Source organism: Sarcophilus harrisii, chromosome 4, assembly GCF_902635505.1.
Source record: "Sarcophilus harrisii chromosome 4, mSarHar1.11, whole genome shotgun sequence".
Lineage (NCBI taxonomy): Eukaryota > Metazoa > Chordata > Mammalia > Dasyuromorphia > Dasyuridae > Sarcophilus > Sarcophilus harrisii.
The window spans coordinates 143,848,329-143,867,599 of record NC_045429.1 but is presented as its reverse complement, the minus strand read 5'-3'; the positions used below and the strand labels follow the sequence as shown (position 1 = coordinate 143,867,599).

The window sequence follows — 19,271 nt, the reverse complement described above, 5'->3', positions numbered from 1 at the left end:
TGTAGACTGCTTGAGGACAGGGACGATGTTTTTTTCATACTTTCATTCCCAATATTTAGAATAATATCTGGCACTTAGTAGATACTTACTAAATGTTTATTGACTATTGCTAATATAAATTAAATAGTATAGGTGATATACAACCATATTATAATGATTTCAACTCTCAGATCTATTAATTATAACCTTTATTTTCTTTCTGTTATAACCTCCATTTTTTCAGAATCTAATTATTATGAAAAGTTTGAAACTAGATAAAACTTAGTTTCAAACTTTTCATAATAATTAGATTATGAAATAGATGAACTAATAAAATAGAAAAACTATGAAAGATAGTTTTTGAAAACTTTATAACTTACTAATTAATAAGTAAAAACAAAACTAATAGTTCATGGAAATGATAAAAAAAACAAAATCATCCACCACCACTACCATCCAAAAAAACATACATTCCTAGAGACTATAAAAGTGAGATGATGGCTCCTTTATGAAACCCGGGGATATTTGAATCCAGGTCTTCCAGATTCCATTCACTGTGTCACATTGTGTTTGTCTTTAAGAATTTCAACATATTACATTTTTCATGCTTTGTGTTGCTGTGTAGTTTTTGTACTCTTGGTGACTAGTTTCTGTCTAAAACTCTTTTTGGAATATTATTTAATGTTTTGATTTTATGATAGTGAAGCCTGTATTCAGTGTTTTGCCAATTAACATTATACGCTTGTAATAAAAGCAAAAGAAAAAGCTAACAAAAAAAAAAAGAATTTTAACATAGAAAAAGAGCCCCTTTTTGCAGAGGGATATGTGTGGGCCTCTCATAGATCCTACATTATTCTTATCCAAACCAAATAAGTTTGGTTCTGCCAGCAAAATTACAAAAAGAGTTAGCATTATTATTTAGGAAATTCAAGTTTCAAGTGATCACGATGGACTCAATTATCAGAATATTTCAGGGAAAAGAGCTGTTGGAGAAAATCTTAAATTCTATGGTTAATTTCCTCCTTTCTCTGCTTTGATTTTTCACCTGGGCTAATGGTGTGTGACAACCTCATTTATATTTACGGTAATGATTTATAAAATCATTTTTTAACTTTACAAATTACACATATTATCTCATTTGATTCTTACCACAGTGCTATTAAGGTGAGTAGTCCAGATATTATTCTCATTTTATAGGAGAAGGAAATGAACACCCCAAAAGTCACAAGCAGAGCTGGAATTTGAATTTTGATGTTTTAATTATATGTGCAATGTTCTGAACTACAGCCAGAAGGCATAATTAAAAAGAGGGCTGAACTTGAAACTCAGGAAGACCCAGTTCAAATCCAACCTAAAGATTAAGACATTCAAAAATATTTTATTCTCTAGATGATTGTCATTTTCTATTTACAGTTCATATTTTATACTAGAATACCAAAAAAAAAAAAAAAAATGTTAATTAAATGACTATACAGTAAACCCCAGGGGATGGGAGGAGAGAACTATGTTTAATCTCTGAAGGCACAAGGGTGGGACCAGTGGTGGTTTCTCTGTGATTTGTAGCCATTACTGTGGTTACCTTCTATTTATGGTAGAATCAAGTCAGGCTAAAAGTAACTAAAACTAGGGAAAAGAATAGAAGAAGTAACTTAGGTGAGTGGCATCTGGAGCTCAGAGACATAGTCTAAAGACAGTGACAGCCTGGCAGAGTGAGCCTGAAGAAAAATGAAATGATATTCAGAATATGGTGCGCTAAACCCTGTGTATGGCCATTTTCAATTCAATCAGCACCATAAAGATGTTATTATTTAATGGCGCAGTAGTAAAGTGCATTTGATATGTCAGAGTCAAAATACATGATGCCTAAAATTCTTTCATTCTTCTGAAATGCTGCAATAAAAACGGGCATTAGAAATAGGTCTCTCCTTTGTACTCAATTTAGAGATGCAGCTGGTGAGAGCTGCACGTTGCCAACTCGAATCCATTTCTCTTTGGAAGAAGACAGCTTTATGAACATTATGACACTACTCTACAAATCCAACCACTACTGTTCTTCCAACAAGCTTTGTACTGTGACATTTGTTTGGAGAAGATAGTAAATGATGTTGAAAATGATCAAAGAAATCATTTTTCTTCTGGGTTTTCTTTTTTTTTTTTTTCACTTCAATCTCCTACATGCTTCTAGCATTTTTCCTTTTGACTTTTCTAATCTGTCAACTACATCTAAAGCTCAGATATGGAAAGCTTTCTAATATTTGACTAATATGTAGATAACAGACATTTTGGATAAGAAAAATTTAGAATCTATTAGAGGCCCACACACATATATCCCTCTGCAAAAAAAAAGGGCTAATTTTCAATGTTGAAATTCTTAAAGATAAATTGTATATAAACACACTTTTAAGAGGCAGTGTGGCATACTGAATGGAATAAAGAAGACCTGAATTCAGCTGCTGATATATACTGACCCTGTCAGACTGTTCATCAAAATACAAAATAAATTTCAAATTCCCTTGAAATAATGAAATAAACATAATCATTAGAAATAGCTCTCTCCATTTTCAACATCTCAAATTCTTAAGTTGCAGAACAGTTACCAATAAGTACCTGGGACTACTTACTCCAATGTACTTAAACATCAGAACCCCAATCTCAAACCCATCATACCTCCAGATTATCTTTTTTCTTTTATGAGGATTCTGTCAGTCCCCAAGAAAAAGAAAAGGTAAAACCAAAGCTTTAAAAATATAAATTATAGTTAAAGGATACAGGAAGTATGAAGAACAAAGCAAGAAATAGTTTTAATTTTTCTGTGATTCCATATATATTACATAATTAAGAAAATTAGTATGCCTATGACTGACTCTAAGTTAAGAGAGGCACATCACTAATGATTTTTGATGAAAATTCTGTGTAATTTACATTTGTGACAAGGGATTAACAGATGCTATTCATCATAGTTTTAGCCAACAGGGGTGACAGGGTTGACCTTAAATATCCTGAATCTTCCTGTTTCCTACATGTTCTTGTCCCTTCCTAAGGGGCAAGTGGAGTTAGGAGATCCTAACTGGCCCCCTATTATAAATATTTATTTAAACGACCATTATTAACTCAAACAAATATAAAATGATAGAGTCAGTACTATGTGAGTTAGTGGATCTGCAACAAATGGCTATTGCTTAAAAAGTTGAATATAATGATTAAGGAAAACTTAGATGATATAGCTTCTTCATATTTTCCTGTATATTTTATAATTTCTTTATAAATCTATGGTGCCCCAAATGTATTAAACATTGAAAAAACATTAATGTAATTCTATTATTCTTCAAATGTCATAGTGACAAATTGCTTTAAAAAAAAAAACTATCTAGTTTGTATGTTTTTGATGAGGTCAATTAGAAAATACAAGGAAAGAGAAATCAGGAAATCAGAGAACAAAAAGAATGCCTGGAATTTTTTACAGATTTTGCTTAACATTTTCTGGATCCTTGACGTGTTTCAGAAGACTAGAAAAGTTAGAGATTTCCACTCTCATGAAATACCTTTCCACTTTGTTATTTGCTGTTATGAAGAATAAAGTTTAAATAACTCAGTGGCCACCCACTAAGACCAGCATGATTTATGATTTAGAGCAGACCAGATAAGAAACAGCCTGGTTAACCTCAAGAGGTTTGGGAGTTTGTATGTACTTCATAAAATATTTTCTCTATAAATGGTTAGAGCCCAAATAGAAAATCACAAAGAATAACATCATTTTATTTGCATATTTTAAAAATCCACAGATAACTGCCTTCAAATGTTCTTGCAAATTTCAATAACTTGATTTTATAGGAAAATAAAATTGTGATTAACATCTTGTCTAGATTTAGGTTTAACTGAGAGATCAAGGTTCTGTCTTCACTTACGTTTCAGTACAACATGTTTATTAGCTCATTCCAATCAATTAATCTGTCACATTGTTTGCATGGTAGCAATTGACTGAATTAGACACAGGATCATAAACTCTTGGGATAATATGCGAAATACTGTAGCAAGCTTATTTCAAATTTGCTAATGTTTCTAAAATTGTAAATCTGCTGACTTGGTCTGAGAGGTAAGAGTATGCATAAAGGGTGCCAAGCAAATAACGCCCTTTGGCTTTGTTATTTCATTTTATTTAATATCTTTTTTTTCTTTTTTTTCAGATGGAATTGATTAAAAACATAAGTACCGCGGAACAGCCCTATTTATTCACTCGTCATGTTCATTTTCTCAACTTCTCCAGGTAAGATATTTCCTAGTTTAGTTTTTCTCTTATTTCTTTTTTGGCATTTCCGGGTTTATAGCTTATGAACAATTATTTTTAAATCAATCTTCATTTGTAAGGTGTTTTTTATTTCTCTTTTAAAGATAATTCTATATGATAAACAATTCACTGTAATACTAGAACAAATAATGAGATCTAGGGTCAATATAGGTTGGTATTCCCAGATGATCGAATAGTTTGGCATTGAATTTATATTTTGTAATTTTATACAATTTGGTGGGCAGGTGTACTGATCAGAAATCTAAGTATTTGGGTTCAGATCCTGCCTCTGTCACTCAAATTCCATCCTGACCTTGGATTTAACCTTTTTCTGCCAACAATTTCCTTATCTGTTAAATGATGAGGTTGGATTACATTGTCTCTAAGGGCCTTTCCATGTCTAAATTTATGACCTTAAGAATCTGAACTTCTAGGTGGTACAGTAGACAGAGTGCTGGGTTTGGAGACAGAGTTCAAATCCAGCCTTAGATGATTACTATATGTGTGACTCTGGGAAAGTCAATTTACCATATTTGCTTCAATTTCCACATCTGTAAAATGAGCTGGAGAAGGAAATGACAGATTCCAGTATTTCTGCCAAGAAAATTCCAAATGGGGTCAAGAATGGTCAGATATAACTGAAATGTCTGAAAAACAAATATCCTAGAACAGCATGACCAGGATCCTGGAAGCAACAACTTTAAAGCTGTACAAAGAATATTCCATTTGCTGACAGAGATTTTAGATGGTTAGTCTTGGTAACCATTGCAGCAGAATTTCCCTCTTTTTCCTGCCCCAGTGAAAGTAAAGTAGGAGAAAAGAAGAGGGGGAACCTGCAGTGATTTCATTTAACAAATCTGAGCAGCAGCCTACTTCTTAAAACACCTCCCAAAAATATGTTCAATTGTCTTCTAAAATAGCCATGTTGCTCAATATTCTTTTTCTTTGTTAGCAGAAACATGAAGATCATTTCCAAATTGTACTCTCCATTTCAGGTAAAATATAAGGATAGAATTCATATTGGAAAACAAATAGGAATTTTGTTTTGCTTCAGTGTTTTATTTTGTTAGTTTTGATTCTTAAAGTAGTCCCTTTTGATTTGAGCTACAATAGTTCTTAGCAATTTTCACTTGTTTTTCTTTTTTAAAAGTTCACTTTTTGTTACCCATTTATAGTTAATATATGTTTTAAGATAAATGGACATGGATGGATCGCTAGCTCTAAAGAGATCTTCAGAGTTGGAACTCTCCAAGTCTTAGTTTCCTCATTCATAGACTGATTGGGTTGGAGGAAATGATCCTTGTTATTCCTCTCATTCCTTTTCTGTGTTCTGTGTTCTATGTTCTATGTTTCTATGTTATATGTTCTTTTCTAGACCTGAAGTCAGAAGATCTGGGTTAAAGCCTTGCCTCACATACTTAATAGCTATATAGAAGTCACTTAATTTGTTGCTTTAATCCACTGGAAAATCAAATCAGTCTTCAGTATCTTTGCCAAGAATATAATATTGCCACATATAATATCTAGTGTGGACAGCTATTTGGGGCAGTGAGTAAAGCACTGGCCCTTAAGTCAGGAGAATCTGAGTTCAAATCTGGCCTCAGACACTTAATATTTTCTAGCTATGTGACCGGGGGCATTTTCTTAACCTCAATTGCCTCAGGAAAAAAAAAAGAATAAAGGAAATAGCTATATATAGGGCATGCTATGGTCTACAAGGTCACAAAGAGTAGGATATGACTGAATGACTGAATATTAGCAACAAAACTTGAACAAGATGCTTAGCCTCCCTGCCTCAGTTTCTTCATCTGTGAAATGAATGTAATTAATAATGGTATTGTGAAGATTAAATGATACAACATTGCTTCACAAAATTAAAAGTACTATATAAATAACTAGCTAATATTATGTTAATCATTGACAGGATATTTTGGAGAGGTAATTTAAGCATCATAGAGGAGTTAGGTATAATTTACATCAAACTCTAAAATTCTGATTATGTAACTCAGATGTAATAAAATCATAATGTTCTACATTTGTGTAATGCTTTAAATGTAAAAAAAAATATTTAAAACACTTTCACATGCATCATATTATGCTGCTAAGAATTCAATCAATCAATCAACAAACATAAATAAGTTCTTACTATATGCCAGACACTGTGATAAGTTCTGGGGATACAGAAAGAGCAAGCCATTCCCTACCCTCATAGAATAGTCTAATGGGGAAGAATAGTTTTCATTTTCCTGGAGCAGAGAAGCTATTACCATTTGAGATTCAAAGGACTTTGCTACCAAGATGCTTTATATCAACAAAGCAGAAATTCAGCTACAATGCTCTCAGCACTATTAAGTAATTTGAAAATAATATTGGTCAAAGATAATCTTCTTCTGAGTAATGGTGAGACAGAGCAGAATTTGACTACTGGGGGAAGTTCCCTAGACATCATGGGACTACTTGGCCTTGTCATGATCTGTTTTTTTGCCTCTTCTCTTTTTATTGTGATGAAAAACAAAGACAAAAGGTTTTCTCAGAGATGAATAGAGATTCCCTAGGAATGGCACTCTATAGCTCATGATGCTGTCCCCTCAGAAAGGAAATAGTTCTCCAAAAGGCTTGAACTTCAAACTCTATCCCTTCTTTTTAAGCCTTTGTGATCATACTCTCTCTCCAACAAAGCAATCCCAATAGAGTTTGGACAGAAAATGCCATCTGCATCCAGAGAAAGAACTAAGGAGACTGAATATCAACACATTTTCTGTTCACTTTTTTTTTTCTGTTTTTTTTTTTTCCTCTCTCCCATGGCTTTTCCCTTTTGCTCTGATTTTTCTCTCCCAACACGATTCATAAAGCAGTATGTATTAAAAAATAAATAAATTTACTACAATAAAAAAGATACTTTCTCTCCAAGATATAATTCTGAATTATAATTGGCTGTAAACAAATTGACTTTAGCTTCTAATTGGCCATCCATTAGGCTAGACTTTATAGATACATTTCTTAAAATCATTGATATATCACAAATGTGACAACCAGGGATCTACTATCTTCCAAAACCCTGCTTTTTCCACCCATGCCTGAGGCCTTATGCCACCAGTGACCCCTACTTTACTTTTCAACACTAAGTTTAGCTACCCAAGGTAACCTTGTTGGAAAGGGTGTAGGCCTTTTCCTTTCTTCCTTGTTCTGTTCCCTGGAAACAACTCACAATACTTCTTTAGATTTTTTTTAAAGGTCTTATTACTAAGCACTATAAGGAAACATTCAAGGGATTAAAATAACCAAGAAAGGGAAAATTTCCAAGTTAAAAAGTTCTCATCAGTTAATCCTGATCCTACATGCAAAATGTGCCAGAAACCCGGCATTCATCTTCAATGCTCCCTCTCTTGCCTGACTGGCATTTCTTCTTCCTGGTTTCTTCTCTGAGTCAGTTCAGCCCTGTTGTCAAAGCTGGATTTCTAGCTAATAAATTCAATTTGGCCAGGTTGTTATATAGCTCAGTCCTTCCAGACTCTGTTGATGTGACCCTGAGAAAAAGTAAGAGAGAGCTGACCCTTTAGCAAGTAGAAAACTAATTACGACACTATCAATCTTCCTAGATTTCTTGCTTGCAAGGAATTCTAATGCTTCCCATCATCCTTGACTCAGTAGTCAGGATCTTGGATGGTGAAGTTCTTTGTTTTTGTTTTGTTGCTGAGGCAATTGGGGTTAAGTGACTTACCCGGGTCACAATCAGGAAATGTTAAGTATCTGAGGCTAGACTTGAACTCAGGTCCTCATGACTTCGGGGTAGTGCTATATGCAGAGTAGTGAAGTTTTTGTCTCCTAAATGAGGGGCCACCTTCCCAATCTGACCACCTAAGATCTTTCTTCCTGGGTTTAACTGTCATATTTGGAAAGTAACCAAATATATCCTCAGCCTTTCCACACCTCCAACCATTCACCTCAGGTTCCCTTTCTCTTCTTAAATAGACCTGTCCTCTCTGTCTTTGTCTGCTTAATCAAACTTCCTGGTTATTATTTTAACAGCTTCACTCCCTCCTGGTGAATCTACATTCTCTTCCTCCTGACTCAAATTAGCATGTGGACTTGGAGACTATATGACCAGTACCTGGAGGTGAGGCTTCCATAACCTGTCTCCAAGTCTGGCATCCCTGTGCTATTCTCAGCACAAAATCTCTGCAAATTCTATTTTTGCATGATTCTGACTTTTTGTATCTTAGGACTCTATCCTTGGCTTTCAGCTCATTAACAGAGTTTAGATGGCAGACATAACTAGGCTCATCAAAGACTACACACTTATACTTGGTCTAGCTACTAGCTTCAAATGTCTCTTGGTTCTTCTAAGTCATGCCTTATGTCTTACTCTTGACTGTTTGTTTATTGGATTCCATATTCATAATTATGAAATGTGCTCATATATAACTATCTCCCAACAAGGTCTGGTGTTATAGCTAATGAACCTCAAAATTTCCTTTGCCTTTTCCCCACAGTCATCAACTGTCATGAAATCTTTACCTCTTTCTCCTATAGAGGCAATTACCCCTTTATTAGTCTCTTTGCCACAAATCCATCCCTATTCTAATACATCATCCACATTTTCAACCAAAATGATTTCCCTTAAGCACAGGTCTAAAGATATCACTCCCAACTAAATAAACTCCAATGTCTCCTATTGCTTCTTATAAAATAAGAACTCCTTTGTTTGGCTTTTTAAGCCCTTCAAAACTAGTCCCCAACCAACTTCTCCAATCCTATTAAACATTACTTATCTTCCTGCAGAATATAGTCTTGCCAAATTGGCTTTCTTGCTGGTTTTTACACTCGTAATCCTGTACTTTCATTGACTGTCTTCCCATGCCTCGAACTTCCTCTTCTCCACTTCATAGGATCCTTCAAGACTCTTTAGAAACAACATAGTCAACATAAAGGTTTTCCTAAACCCCAAACTCTCTCAACTTCTTGTTTTTCAGTCATGTTTGATTCTTCATGACACGATTTAGGGATTTCTTGGCAAAGATACTAGAGTTATTTGTCATTTCCTTCTCCAACTCATTTTCCACATGGGGAAGCTGAGGTTAATAGGATTAAGTACTTGCTTGAGATCACATAGCTAGTAAATGTCTGTGGCTGGATTTGAACTGGGGAAGATGAGTCTTTCTGCCTCCAGGTCCAATCCTTATCCACTATTCACCTAGTTGCCCACACTTCCTTTAATTATGTTATATTTATTTTATTTTTGTTTTGTATGTATTTACATGTGTATATAATTTAGTCAATAAACATTTATTAACTGCTTGGAAATATAGCAGGCAATGTGCTAAGTATTGGAGGTGCAAAGAAAGGAAAAAACACAATCTGTGCTGTATAGAGTGTACATTCTAATGGAGGACACAGCCTGTATATAACTAGATACATGTAAGACACAGAGGAGATAATGGTTATCTGAATGGGGAAGGTAGTCACAGTAAAGGCATGAAGGTAACTAGGAAAGGCCTCTTACAAAAGATGGGATTTCAGCCGAGTCTTTAAGGAAGCCAGGAAGCAGAGTACTCCAAGCATGGGGAACAGCTAGTTATTGAGATGAGAGATGGAGAATCTTGTTCAAAGAATTGAAAATAGTCCAATATAGCTGGATTGTGGAGGCTGTGGTGGATGGGGGAGCCGTGGCAAGCAATGAGGTGGAATAATGGATAGAATACTGGCTTTGGTATCAGGAGAACCTGACACTCACCCAGCTGTGTGATCCTGGGCAAGTCACTTAACCGTGTTTGCTTCAGTTTCCTTATCTGTAAAATGAGCTGGAGAGAGAAATGGGAAATGACTCCAGGATCTTTGCCAAAAAAAAACCCAAACAGGATCATGAAATCAGACATAACTGAACAACAGAGTATGTAGAGGGGAGTAAGATGTAAAAAGGCTAGAAAAAGTAGGAAAGGAGACAGATTATAAAGAGCTCTAATTGTAAGAGGATATTAAATTGTATCCTAAAAGTGAGAGGGATCTACTGGAGCTCAATAAGCATCAGAGTGACACATTTAGAAATGTACTTTGAAAAAATATTACTTTGGCAACTGATTGGAGGCAAGAGAAGGAGAAGGAACATAGAGGAAAAGCTCTTGGAAGAATCCAGAAAAGAGATAATGAAAGCCCAAACCAAGTTGATGACTGAATGAGGGAAAAGAGAAATGCATACACACATATACAGTAGACATCCAGATCAATCAACTTTTCATTTCCCACACAGGTCCCAATCTCATCCCTTTTTCAGCTTCATTTTATGTGTTATAGAGTATATGTTGCAGATATATGTGAATCCTTTGTCAGATTATAAATTCCCCAAGAGGGGAGATTTCCATTTTTCTTTTTTCTCATTGCCCAACATTGTACCTATATATGTGAAACTCCTGGTAGATTATAAATTCAAGAGGGGAGTCTTCCATTTTTCTCTTTTCTCATTGCCCAACATTGTACCTATATATGTGAAACCCCTGGTAGATTATAAATTCTTCAAGAGGGGAGTCTTCCATTTTTCTCTTTTCTCATTGCCCAATATTGTACTTGTCACCTAGGAAGTACTTAATAATAAAAATAGTAAGTGCACAGTAAATCATTATTTTTTTTATCAATTTACATATCCTATAAAACAGGGATTCTTAATCTAGGGTCCATGTACTCCTAAGGGGTTAGTGCATAGATTTCAGAACCTTCTTGAATATAAATGGGAAAATACACATTTAAATTGTAGTAAGTTTATTAATTTTTATTACACATTGCTTTATGAATCAGAAAATAAATTTTTAAAATATAATTTATTCCCTTCATAATCCTGGCTATTTTACTTTATACATTTACAAATATTATTCTGAAGAAGGGTCCATAGATATCAGCAGAAAAGTGATCCATAACACAAAAGAATTAAGAATTCCTGCTTTAGAGTTATCTATTTAGAGTTATCACCTTCTCTTCTCATGCTATCATGATTAATTCATCCTGCTTATTTTATCTTTACTAACAAGTCCCCCTAGTTGTCTTGTGCAAATCAACTTCCTCAACTTCTATCACCTGAGCCTCTGGAATATTTCAAATATTAATTTACCAAATTTATAAATTCACTGCAATAATCAGAGTTACTGCTCAGGTTAAATCTCAGAACACAAATAACAAAAATTAATTGGGCATCAAGTGAATGTAGAAGTATTTCTGGCTATATTCTGAAGCAAAGAAACAATGTTTATGTTCTTTGTGTTATCCCTGCCTCTTCTCAATGATTAAGAGCTGAATATGTTCTAATATGAAGTAGAAACAGATGAGCCATAGAGAGGAGAACAATATAATGTATACCTGAGACGTAATTGAGCCTTATGCTCAATAAACTACATGACTCAGCAGTTTTCATTTCTTATTCCCTAGAAAAGATTCCTAGGGAATCATATCAGCCCAGGAATTTACACCTTCAAATTGTGGGTTTTGCTTTGCTTCTGCCTCTGATTGAATGGCTCATCCCAAGACCTTTATTTACAGTGGATACCCAGGCCATTTCCCATGTAGGGTACTAGCTCCACCTTTTCACCTTCCTTTTATGTGTTGCCTTCTTCAATTAGACTGTAAGATTCATATGTTCAGAAGAATTGCACATGTTTAACTTATATGGTGTTCCTGTGATGTCTAGAGGAGGGAGAAGGAGAAAAGTATGGAATACAAGGTTTTGCAAGGATGAATGCTGAAAACTATCTTTGCATTTTTTTTGAAAATAAAAAGGTATCATTAGAACATAACAGATTCTTTAGGGTAGTGATTGTCTTTCATTTTGCTCATATTCCCAATGCTTAGTACAGGACAGGGCACATTGCAAGCACTAAATGAATTCTTGTTCATTGATGGTCCTTTTGTCATTGCTTCTGAGGTGAGAATTCTCATTTTGTTATGACAAGAGTTCAAGAATTAGAAATTGACCCATTTGGGGCCATTCATGAAGTCTAAGATAATACAGCATGGTATAGTAGATAAGAGCTAACTCTGAGTCAGAAAGAGCTGTGTTTTAGTCCCATGTCTAATATATCCTAGTTTTGTGATTCTGGGTAAGTTGCTTAATTTCTCATTGACTTCATGGAATTCTGATACTATGAATTGCTAGGCAGTTAGAGATTTGCACTCACTAGGAATGCTTAATACTAAGGAAATCACAAGTCTAAGAGAGGTAAATGGTTTATTATAGAGGTAGTATGGTATAATAAATAAAGAGCTGGTCTGGAAATCAAGAAGATCTGAGGTCCATACCTGACATCATATTAACACTCAGAATGAAGAAATTCTTTATACCAATATATTTTAGTAGTCTAATCTCCAGTCTTCCCTCATTTTAGTAGTATGCTGAAGTATATTTTGTGATAAAGTAATATTTGAAAATGAATGTTTATCTACATTCTACACATCTACTCTTTTATGTTTAAAGTTTTCTCTACTTTCAAATCTTTAAAGCATCTGGCATCACATTAAGCCTAATTCAATTATTTTTTAAAACATGGAATATAGAATTTTTCTTTTGAAAAACAGGCTTTAGAAAGGCATCAAATAAGTGTTGTAAAATATGCATTCAACTCTCAGTTATTCAGGAACTGATTTTTAAAATTCATATTTCTTCAAACTCTTATCTTTAGTTCCTCCTTCTTATTTTCCTTTGACTATTTCAGTCTTCACTATTACAAGCACCAAAAGGGAAATAAATGATAAGAAAAATTCAAATCAGTCAACTATAAATTGCTATTGGACCTCAAAAAGTGTGGATTCGAGATCAAAATGGATAGCCAAACATAAACTTCAGGGTTTGTGATTGGTTTTACAAGATTATAGCTAAAAAGAGAGCATCTAGTCCAACCTTTCACCTCACAACTGAGGCACACAGGGGAAAAGATAAAAAGACTAATTGAAAGACACATGGGTAGGTTTTAAATAAGGAATGGATTCAGGATTTTAACTCAGATCTTTGGACTTTAAGGCAAAGGAGTGCTCTTTCTTTACACAGTCTCTCACATTAAGTACACTTGTCCTTATTGCCCAGTAAAACTAATAAAAGAGTCTATTTACTAAGTAAGATATTTGTGGTTGAACTGCTCACTAACAGATCACTTTGAATTACAGACATATAAGTGACATAATAGATAAAATTCTAAGATTGCAGTCAGGAAAACTAGAGTTCAAATCGGACATTAGCTTCACATACTTACTAGTTTTGTGACTCTGGACAAATCATCTAATCTCTTGGTTTCAATTTTGCTATCTGTAAAATGGGGGAGCCATGGGGATCAAATAAGATAAAATGTGTAAATCATTTGAAAACCTAAAAGCACCATATAAAAGCTAGTGTAGTGGTAACAGTAGTAGTAGTAATATTGTTGCTATTATAGCAGTGGTCATTATCTATACAGATCAAGTTAAAGAAATGTTTCCTCTCCTAATAGACATATAATTTAGGCAATCTATTAGTATTAATAAATTAAAGTTGCTTCCTTTTTTGTAATATACAATATTTAAGACTTGTATGGATTGGCTCATATTTAACATTTCCCAGATGTTAAAAAGTATTGCTTTTACTGACATAAAAGATTACTTTCAAACAAAACAAAAAGGTTGAACATACCAACAACAGTGGCCTTTATATGAGCATTTTTTTCTGCAATAGAGTTGACTGCAAAAGAAGAGTTATAGACTGCACTTAAATGTGTCTTCCAAGCCCATATGAACAAATACCCATTGTTAGAAGGATTAAAGGATCTTTTCTTACTATTTTATCAGTGTCAGTGGAGGAAAAGAGCTGTCTTTTAATTGATATTCACTGGCAGCTAGGGAATAAAGGATGATTCCATTTTGCTCACATTTGGATTGTTTAAATGCCATATTATTGGTTTCCCTTTTTCTGGTTCCTCAGTTTTTTGTAATTCTTTTTTCCATTCCACATATTTTTCTCAATTTCTGTTTCCAGTGAAAACATTACTGAATCTTATTTCAGTTTCCCGTGCCTATCAAAATACCAGCAAAGAAAAGCTCAAGTAAATTACATGGGAAAAGAATTCTTTAAATAGTTGCAGCCACCATTTTTCCTCTTGGCATTTAGTTTTCATTTTATTTTTCCTCTTGCTTTCATGACCCCTTCACCCTTCTTTGTTTCCTCCTTTACTTCTTCAGTTTTCTGAGACAGTGGCTTCAACTCTTTTAAAAGACAAATCAATCATCCAAAGGAGCAAGTGCTGCAAAATACAGTCAGGTTAAGGATGTTGGACATGTTCCCTTCTCTGTACTCTGTTCTTAATTGTTGATGTGAACAAAGCCTGCCCTCTGATGGAAATATTATATAAATTAATTCAATTTTGCTAATTCCATAATTCAATTTGGTTTCCATGTTTCATTTCCAAATGTTGTCTTTGTTTTAGTTTTCATTAGCAAAGTAATCTGTTCTTATTCCATGTCATTCACAGTTTCATGATGCTGACAAAAGCTTCAAAAACCACAGAGAGCCCTAGAATACTTTAGCTATATAGCTCAAAAATTCAATTTAAAACAACATTTAAGTATTCTGGCATATTCCAGGCTGCCCCACTCCAATTCATAATATTTACTGCCACTTATACATACCTTTTTTTTTTTTATCAAGGCACCCCCTTGTTCAAGAAGCTAAAATGATTATCTATTGCCCTTTTGTATCAAGTCCAAACTCCCCTGCCTGCATTTTAAGGCCCACCACAATTTGGGCTTCTGTTTACATTTGTTTTATATAATCATAGGACCTTATTGTCCACTGAACCATGGTTTGTTGTTTTATTAATTCAACATCCTGCTTTCCAGTGGCCTCAACCAAGACTAACTCCCAGACCTACAGAATGCCAAAATTCTCTTATTCTAAGTTCTTATCCTCCCTCCTTTGCTCTGGGAAAATAAGAGAGAATGCCCCACCCCTACTGAAGTGCAAACAGAATGTTCCCTGGAAAACAGTGACACAGTGCAGGGGTCCGCACGGAAATACTGTTGCCCAACCTTTATTTTCCAACTATCCAGGGTAGCTGTTCCTCCTGGCTACCATCAAAAGTCCCACCCTTCTCCCCAAACCCTATCCAGAGAAAAAGAGTAAGTAGAAGGACTAAGATCAAGTCTTAGTCGATTTCTTAAAGGTGATATATCCTGGCCTGTTATTATAGTCTCTACCTGAATGATGGTGGCAAAGTTGAGTGAGTGGGTGTGATCATAAGAGAAGTAAGACTAGTTGTAAACATTTGGAAGGTTTATAATAAGATTGGAGTATGTAAAGTATAAAGAGTATTTCAGGAAGGGCCTCTACCATACTTTGCCTCATTTTCTAGTTTCTTTATGCATCTCTCCTACAGCTGCTTTTCTCTAAGATACTCTTTCCCTAGACCCACTTTCCAGCTCATTATGTCTTGTTCACGTTAGAATATAAGCTTCTTGAGGGCAGCAACTGTCTTTTGCTTGTATAACCAGTCCTTAGACAATGTGTGGCCCATTGAAAATGCTTTCATAAATGGTCTATCTATCATCTATCTATTCATCTCTTTATTTTTCTGATTCATTATTCATATTCTTAAGAACATACCCATTATAAACACCAAAGATTCAGCAATCTCTACTTTCTGTTCTAGTTTAGTCAATCTTATTTTCCCTGTACATGCTACATTCCTTCCTGCCATGACTTTGGTTTTGCTTACAGTATAGCCATGTCACATTCAAATGCCCCTTTGCCTATTGCAGACCCTCCCTCAAAACCTACCATAAGTCTTTTCTCCTTCAAGAAAGCTTCTGTATTTCAGCTCCACCTATTCTCTCTTTTCTCTGAACTCTTGTACTTATATACCAAGTAGCTTTCTTATGCTTTAGAGCTTGTTCATTTTTTATGTTTATCTTCTCTCTATATGTAGAGTATAATCTCTGTGAGACTCTATTTCAGGGGTCCTCAAACTACTGCCCATAGGCCAGATGCGGCAGCTGAGAACGATTATCCCCCTCACCCAGGGCTATGAAGTTTCTTTATTTAAAGGCCCACAAAACAAAGTTTTTGTTTTTACTATAGTCCAGCCCTCCAACAGTTTGAGGGACAGTGAACTGGCCCCCTATTTAAAAAGTTTGAGGACCCCTGCTCTATTTTTATACTTCTTTGTGACCTAACAAAGCCAAGAAGCATAGAAGGCAAAGTGAGCATTTATTATATGCTTTATGATTATATGCTGCATGTGTTTCTGGTCTTTGAATCAAGAATGGCTTTGATGTTGCCTTTTGAAATTTCCCCTTAGGAATCACCTGTTAATAGAATGTAAGAACAATAAAAGATCTTAAATATTACCTATGCTACCCCACTCCCATTTTGCAGATGAGTTACCTGAAACTAAAATAAAAAACTAGGAAGTTCCCAGCTATACACTGAGCTCTTCTCATTTCTTCCTTTAAAAAAATTGAACGGAGCCCTGAACTCTCTAGATTTTGAATACACAATATGCAACTCCTTTCCTAGATCCTGAAGTTTTCTGGAAGCTGAACTATTTTATTATACATTAAATTTGGTGTTCTATAATCTAAGTATTTCTATAGAACTTTATTTTTTTTTTAATTTCAAATCATCCATATCTAGTCTTGCAGATACTTAAGAAGCTTTAACCTCTATTGTGATAAACCATGACAAGGCCAAGGATGATTACTGATAATAATTATTTTCAAAATATATACATGGATAATTTTCAATATTCACTCTTTTACAAACCTTGTGTTCTAATTTTTTCCCCTCCTTTCCTTCTCCCCCCATCCCTAACTGGCAAGTGATCCAATATATGCTAAATATAAATAGCACTTAATTTTTTTTTATTCAATAGCCTTTTATTTACAGGATATATGCATGGGTAACTTTACAGCATTAACAATTGCCAAACCTCTTGTTCCAATTTTTCACCTCTTACCCCCCTACCCCCTCCCCTAGATGGCAGGATGACCAGTAGATGTTAAATATATTAAAATATAAATTAGATACACAATAAGTATACATGACCAAAACGTTATTTTGCTGTACAAAAAGAATCAGACTCTGAAATATTGTACAATTAGCTTGTGGAGGAAATCAAAAATGCAGGTGAATAGCACTTAATTTTCAAAGCTCTTTGCAATCATGTTTTTATTAGCTGCTCTTCCCAATAAGCCTGTAAAATTGGTTGATATTAAACTCCTCATAATATGGAAAATAATTGATTACTAACATCATGGAGTGAAATGCTAAAGGTCACACGGGAAAAGATTGTGACTTTGATGTTTGCTGACTATAGCTCCATATACCTGATATATGTCAGGTAATCTTTCTGAGCTTCAGTTTTCTCACCTATAAAACTTGGATAATTGTGCTTACACTAAATTGAACCAGAGGGCTATTGTTAGTAAAGCACTTGGTAAGTCTTAAAATGCTATATTATACAAAAAAGTATTATTCTCATATTATTACATTTGAATATATATCACGCCTATCACAAGTAGTCTTTAATGATGTGAATAAACTGGACAACTTCAGAATTTGAGTAAAATTCTTCTACTAAAGCTAAATCTCATAGAATAGCTATCATACACGCATGTGCGTACACACAAACACACACACACACACACTTCCAATAATAAGCACTTATTAAGTACCTATGTCAGGCATTGTGTTAAGTACTAGTAGTCTCCTAAGATATATTTTTTAACATAGGACAGTACTATGTCTTGTCATTCTTTGGATACTTCTAACCTTTGAATTCCGACAGAATGCAACAGATTTACACAGCCAAAATTTTAAGTCTGGGTAAAGGATAAAGATATTAAGAAGATGTGGAAGATTTACCTTTGCTGACCACAGCTGCTAACTCCATACCTTGCTGGGTCATTCCTTGGGCAATTACCCTTTTGACATTGTGATTCCCTTGTGATCTCAAACAAAATTCATAACCCTAGGGACTGTAGCTATCCAAACTCTTTTTCCTTTTCCCCTTTCACAATTCACATAATAACCTTTCATTTCCCCATAATTTACATAGTCATGAATCTTAATTTGGGTCTTTTCTATAAATTTCCTTATACAGAGGAGAGAATACCTGGCTTGAAGTCAAGAAGATTCATCTTCCTGAGTTCAAACCTGGCCTCAGATACTTACTAGCTGTGGGACCCCTTAATCCTATTTGCCTCAGGTTCCTCATTATGTAAAGTGAGATAAAGAATGGCAAACTCTAGGATCCACTCTAGGATCTTTACCAGGAAAACCCTTAATGGGGTTATGGAGAATCAGACACAACTGTAAATGACTGAACAACAAAATTGCAATTCAGTTCAGTGCAAAGCAAGAAACAAGTATAAGGCACCTACAAACTGAAAGACATTTTTCCTTATAATTGTTAAACTCCTGAAACAGATTATTAACTTTTATCAACAGAATAGAGTAATACAAAACAAACAAAAAAGCATATGTGCCATTGGTTAAAATATCCCTGTAAGATTGTCTATGATTTATGAAAACAGTGTGTGTGTGTGTGTGTGTGTGTGTGTGTGTGTGTGTGTGTGTGTGTGAATAGCCACAGTTACTGGAACTCTTTATTCTCAAGGGGGATCTAGGCTTAGGGGGGTTAAGTCTCAAACAAGCTCACATCATGTGTCACAAGTTTTATTATTATTGTTTTGGCTACATTGTGAATTAAATGAGTTTTGTAGGTTAGGTGAGAGACTGAATAACCATTTATAACATTGTTTATATTAGTAAATGTATTTCAATTTCCAGACAATCAGTTTACAAATTATTTTTTGAATATCATCCATTTGGAAGTTGGGAAATACAATTACATTTTTATTAAGCAAAGACAGGTATAGCTTTTCTAAAAGAATTTTGGAAGTCATATAACTTAATTCCCTCATACTACAAAAAATAAATCCAAAACCCAGGGAAATAAAATATTTTGTCCATAGTGGCATACATTTTATATATCTGAACTACTTT

The 19,271-nt window shown here is 34.5% G+C and overlaps 1 protein-coding gene across 1 annotated transcript in view; it reads left to right on the top strand.

The window, feature by feature from the left end:
* Positions 1 to 19,271, top strand: part of UST (uronyl 2-sulfotransferase) — a 374,901-nt gene that overhangs the window by 227,325 nt on the left and 128,305 nt on the right. Inside the window, exon 4 of the mRNA XM_003769536.4 lies at positions 4,164 to 4,243. Within this exon, the coding sequence (XP_003769584.1) occupies positions 4,164 to 4,243 (80 nt within the window). The remainder of the gene's footprint in view (positions 1 to 4,163; positions 4,244 to 19,271) is intronic.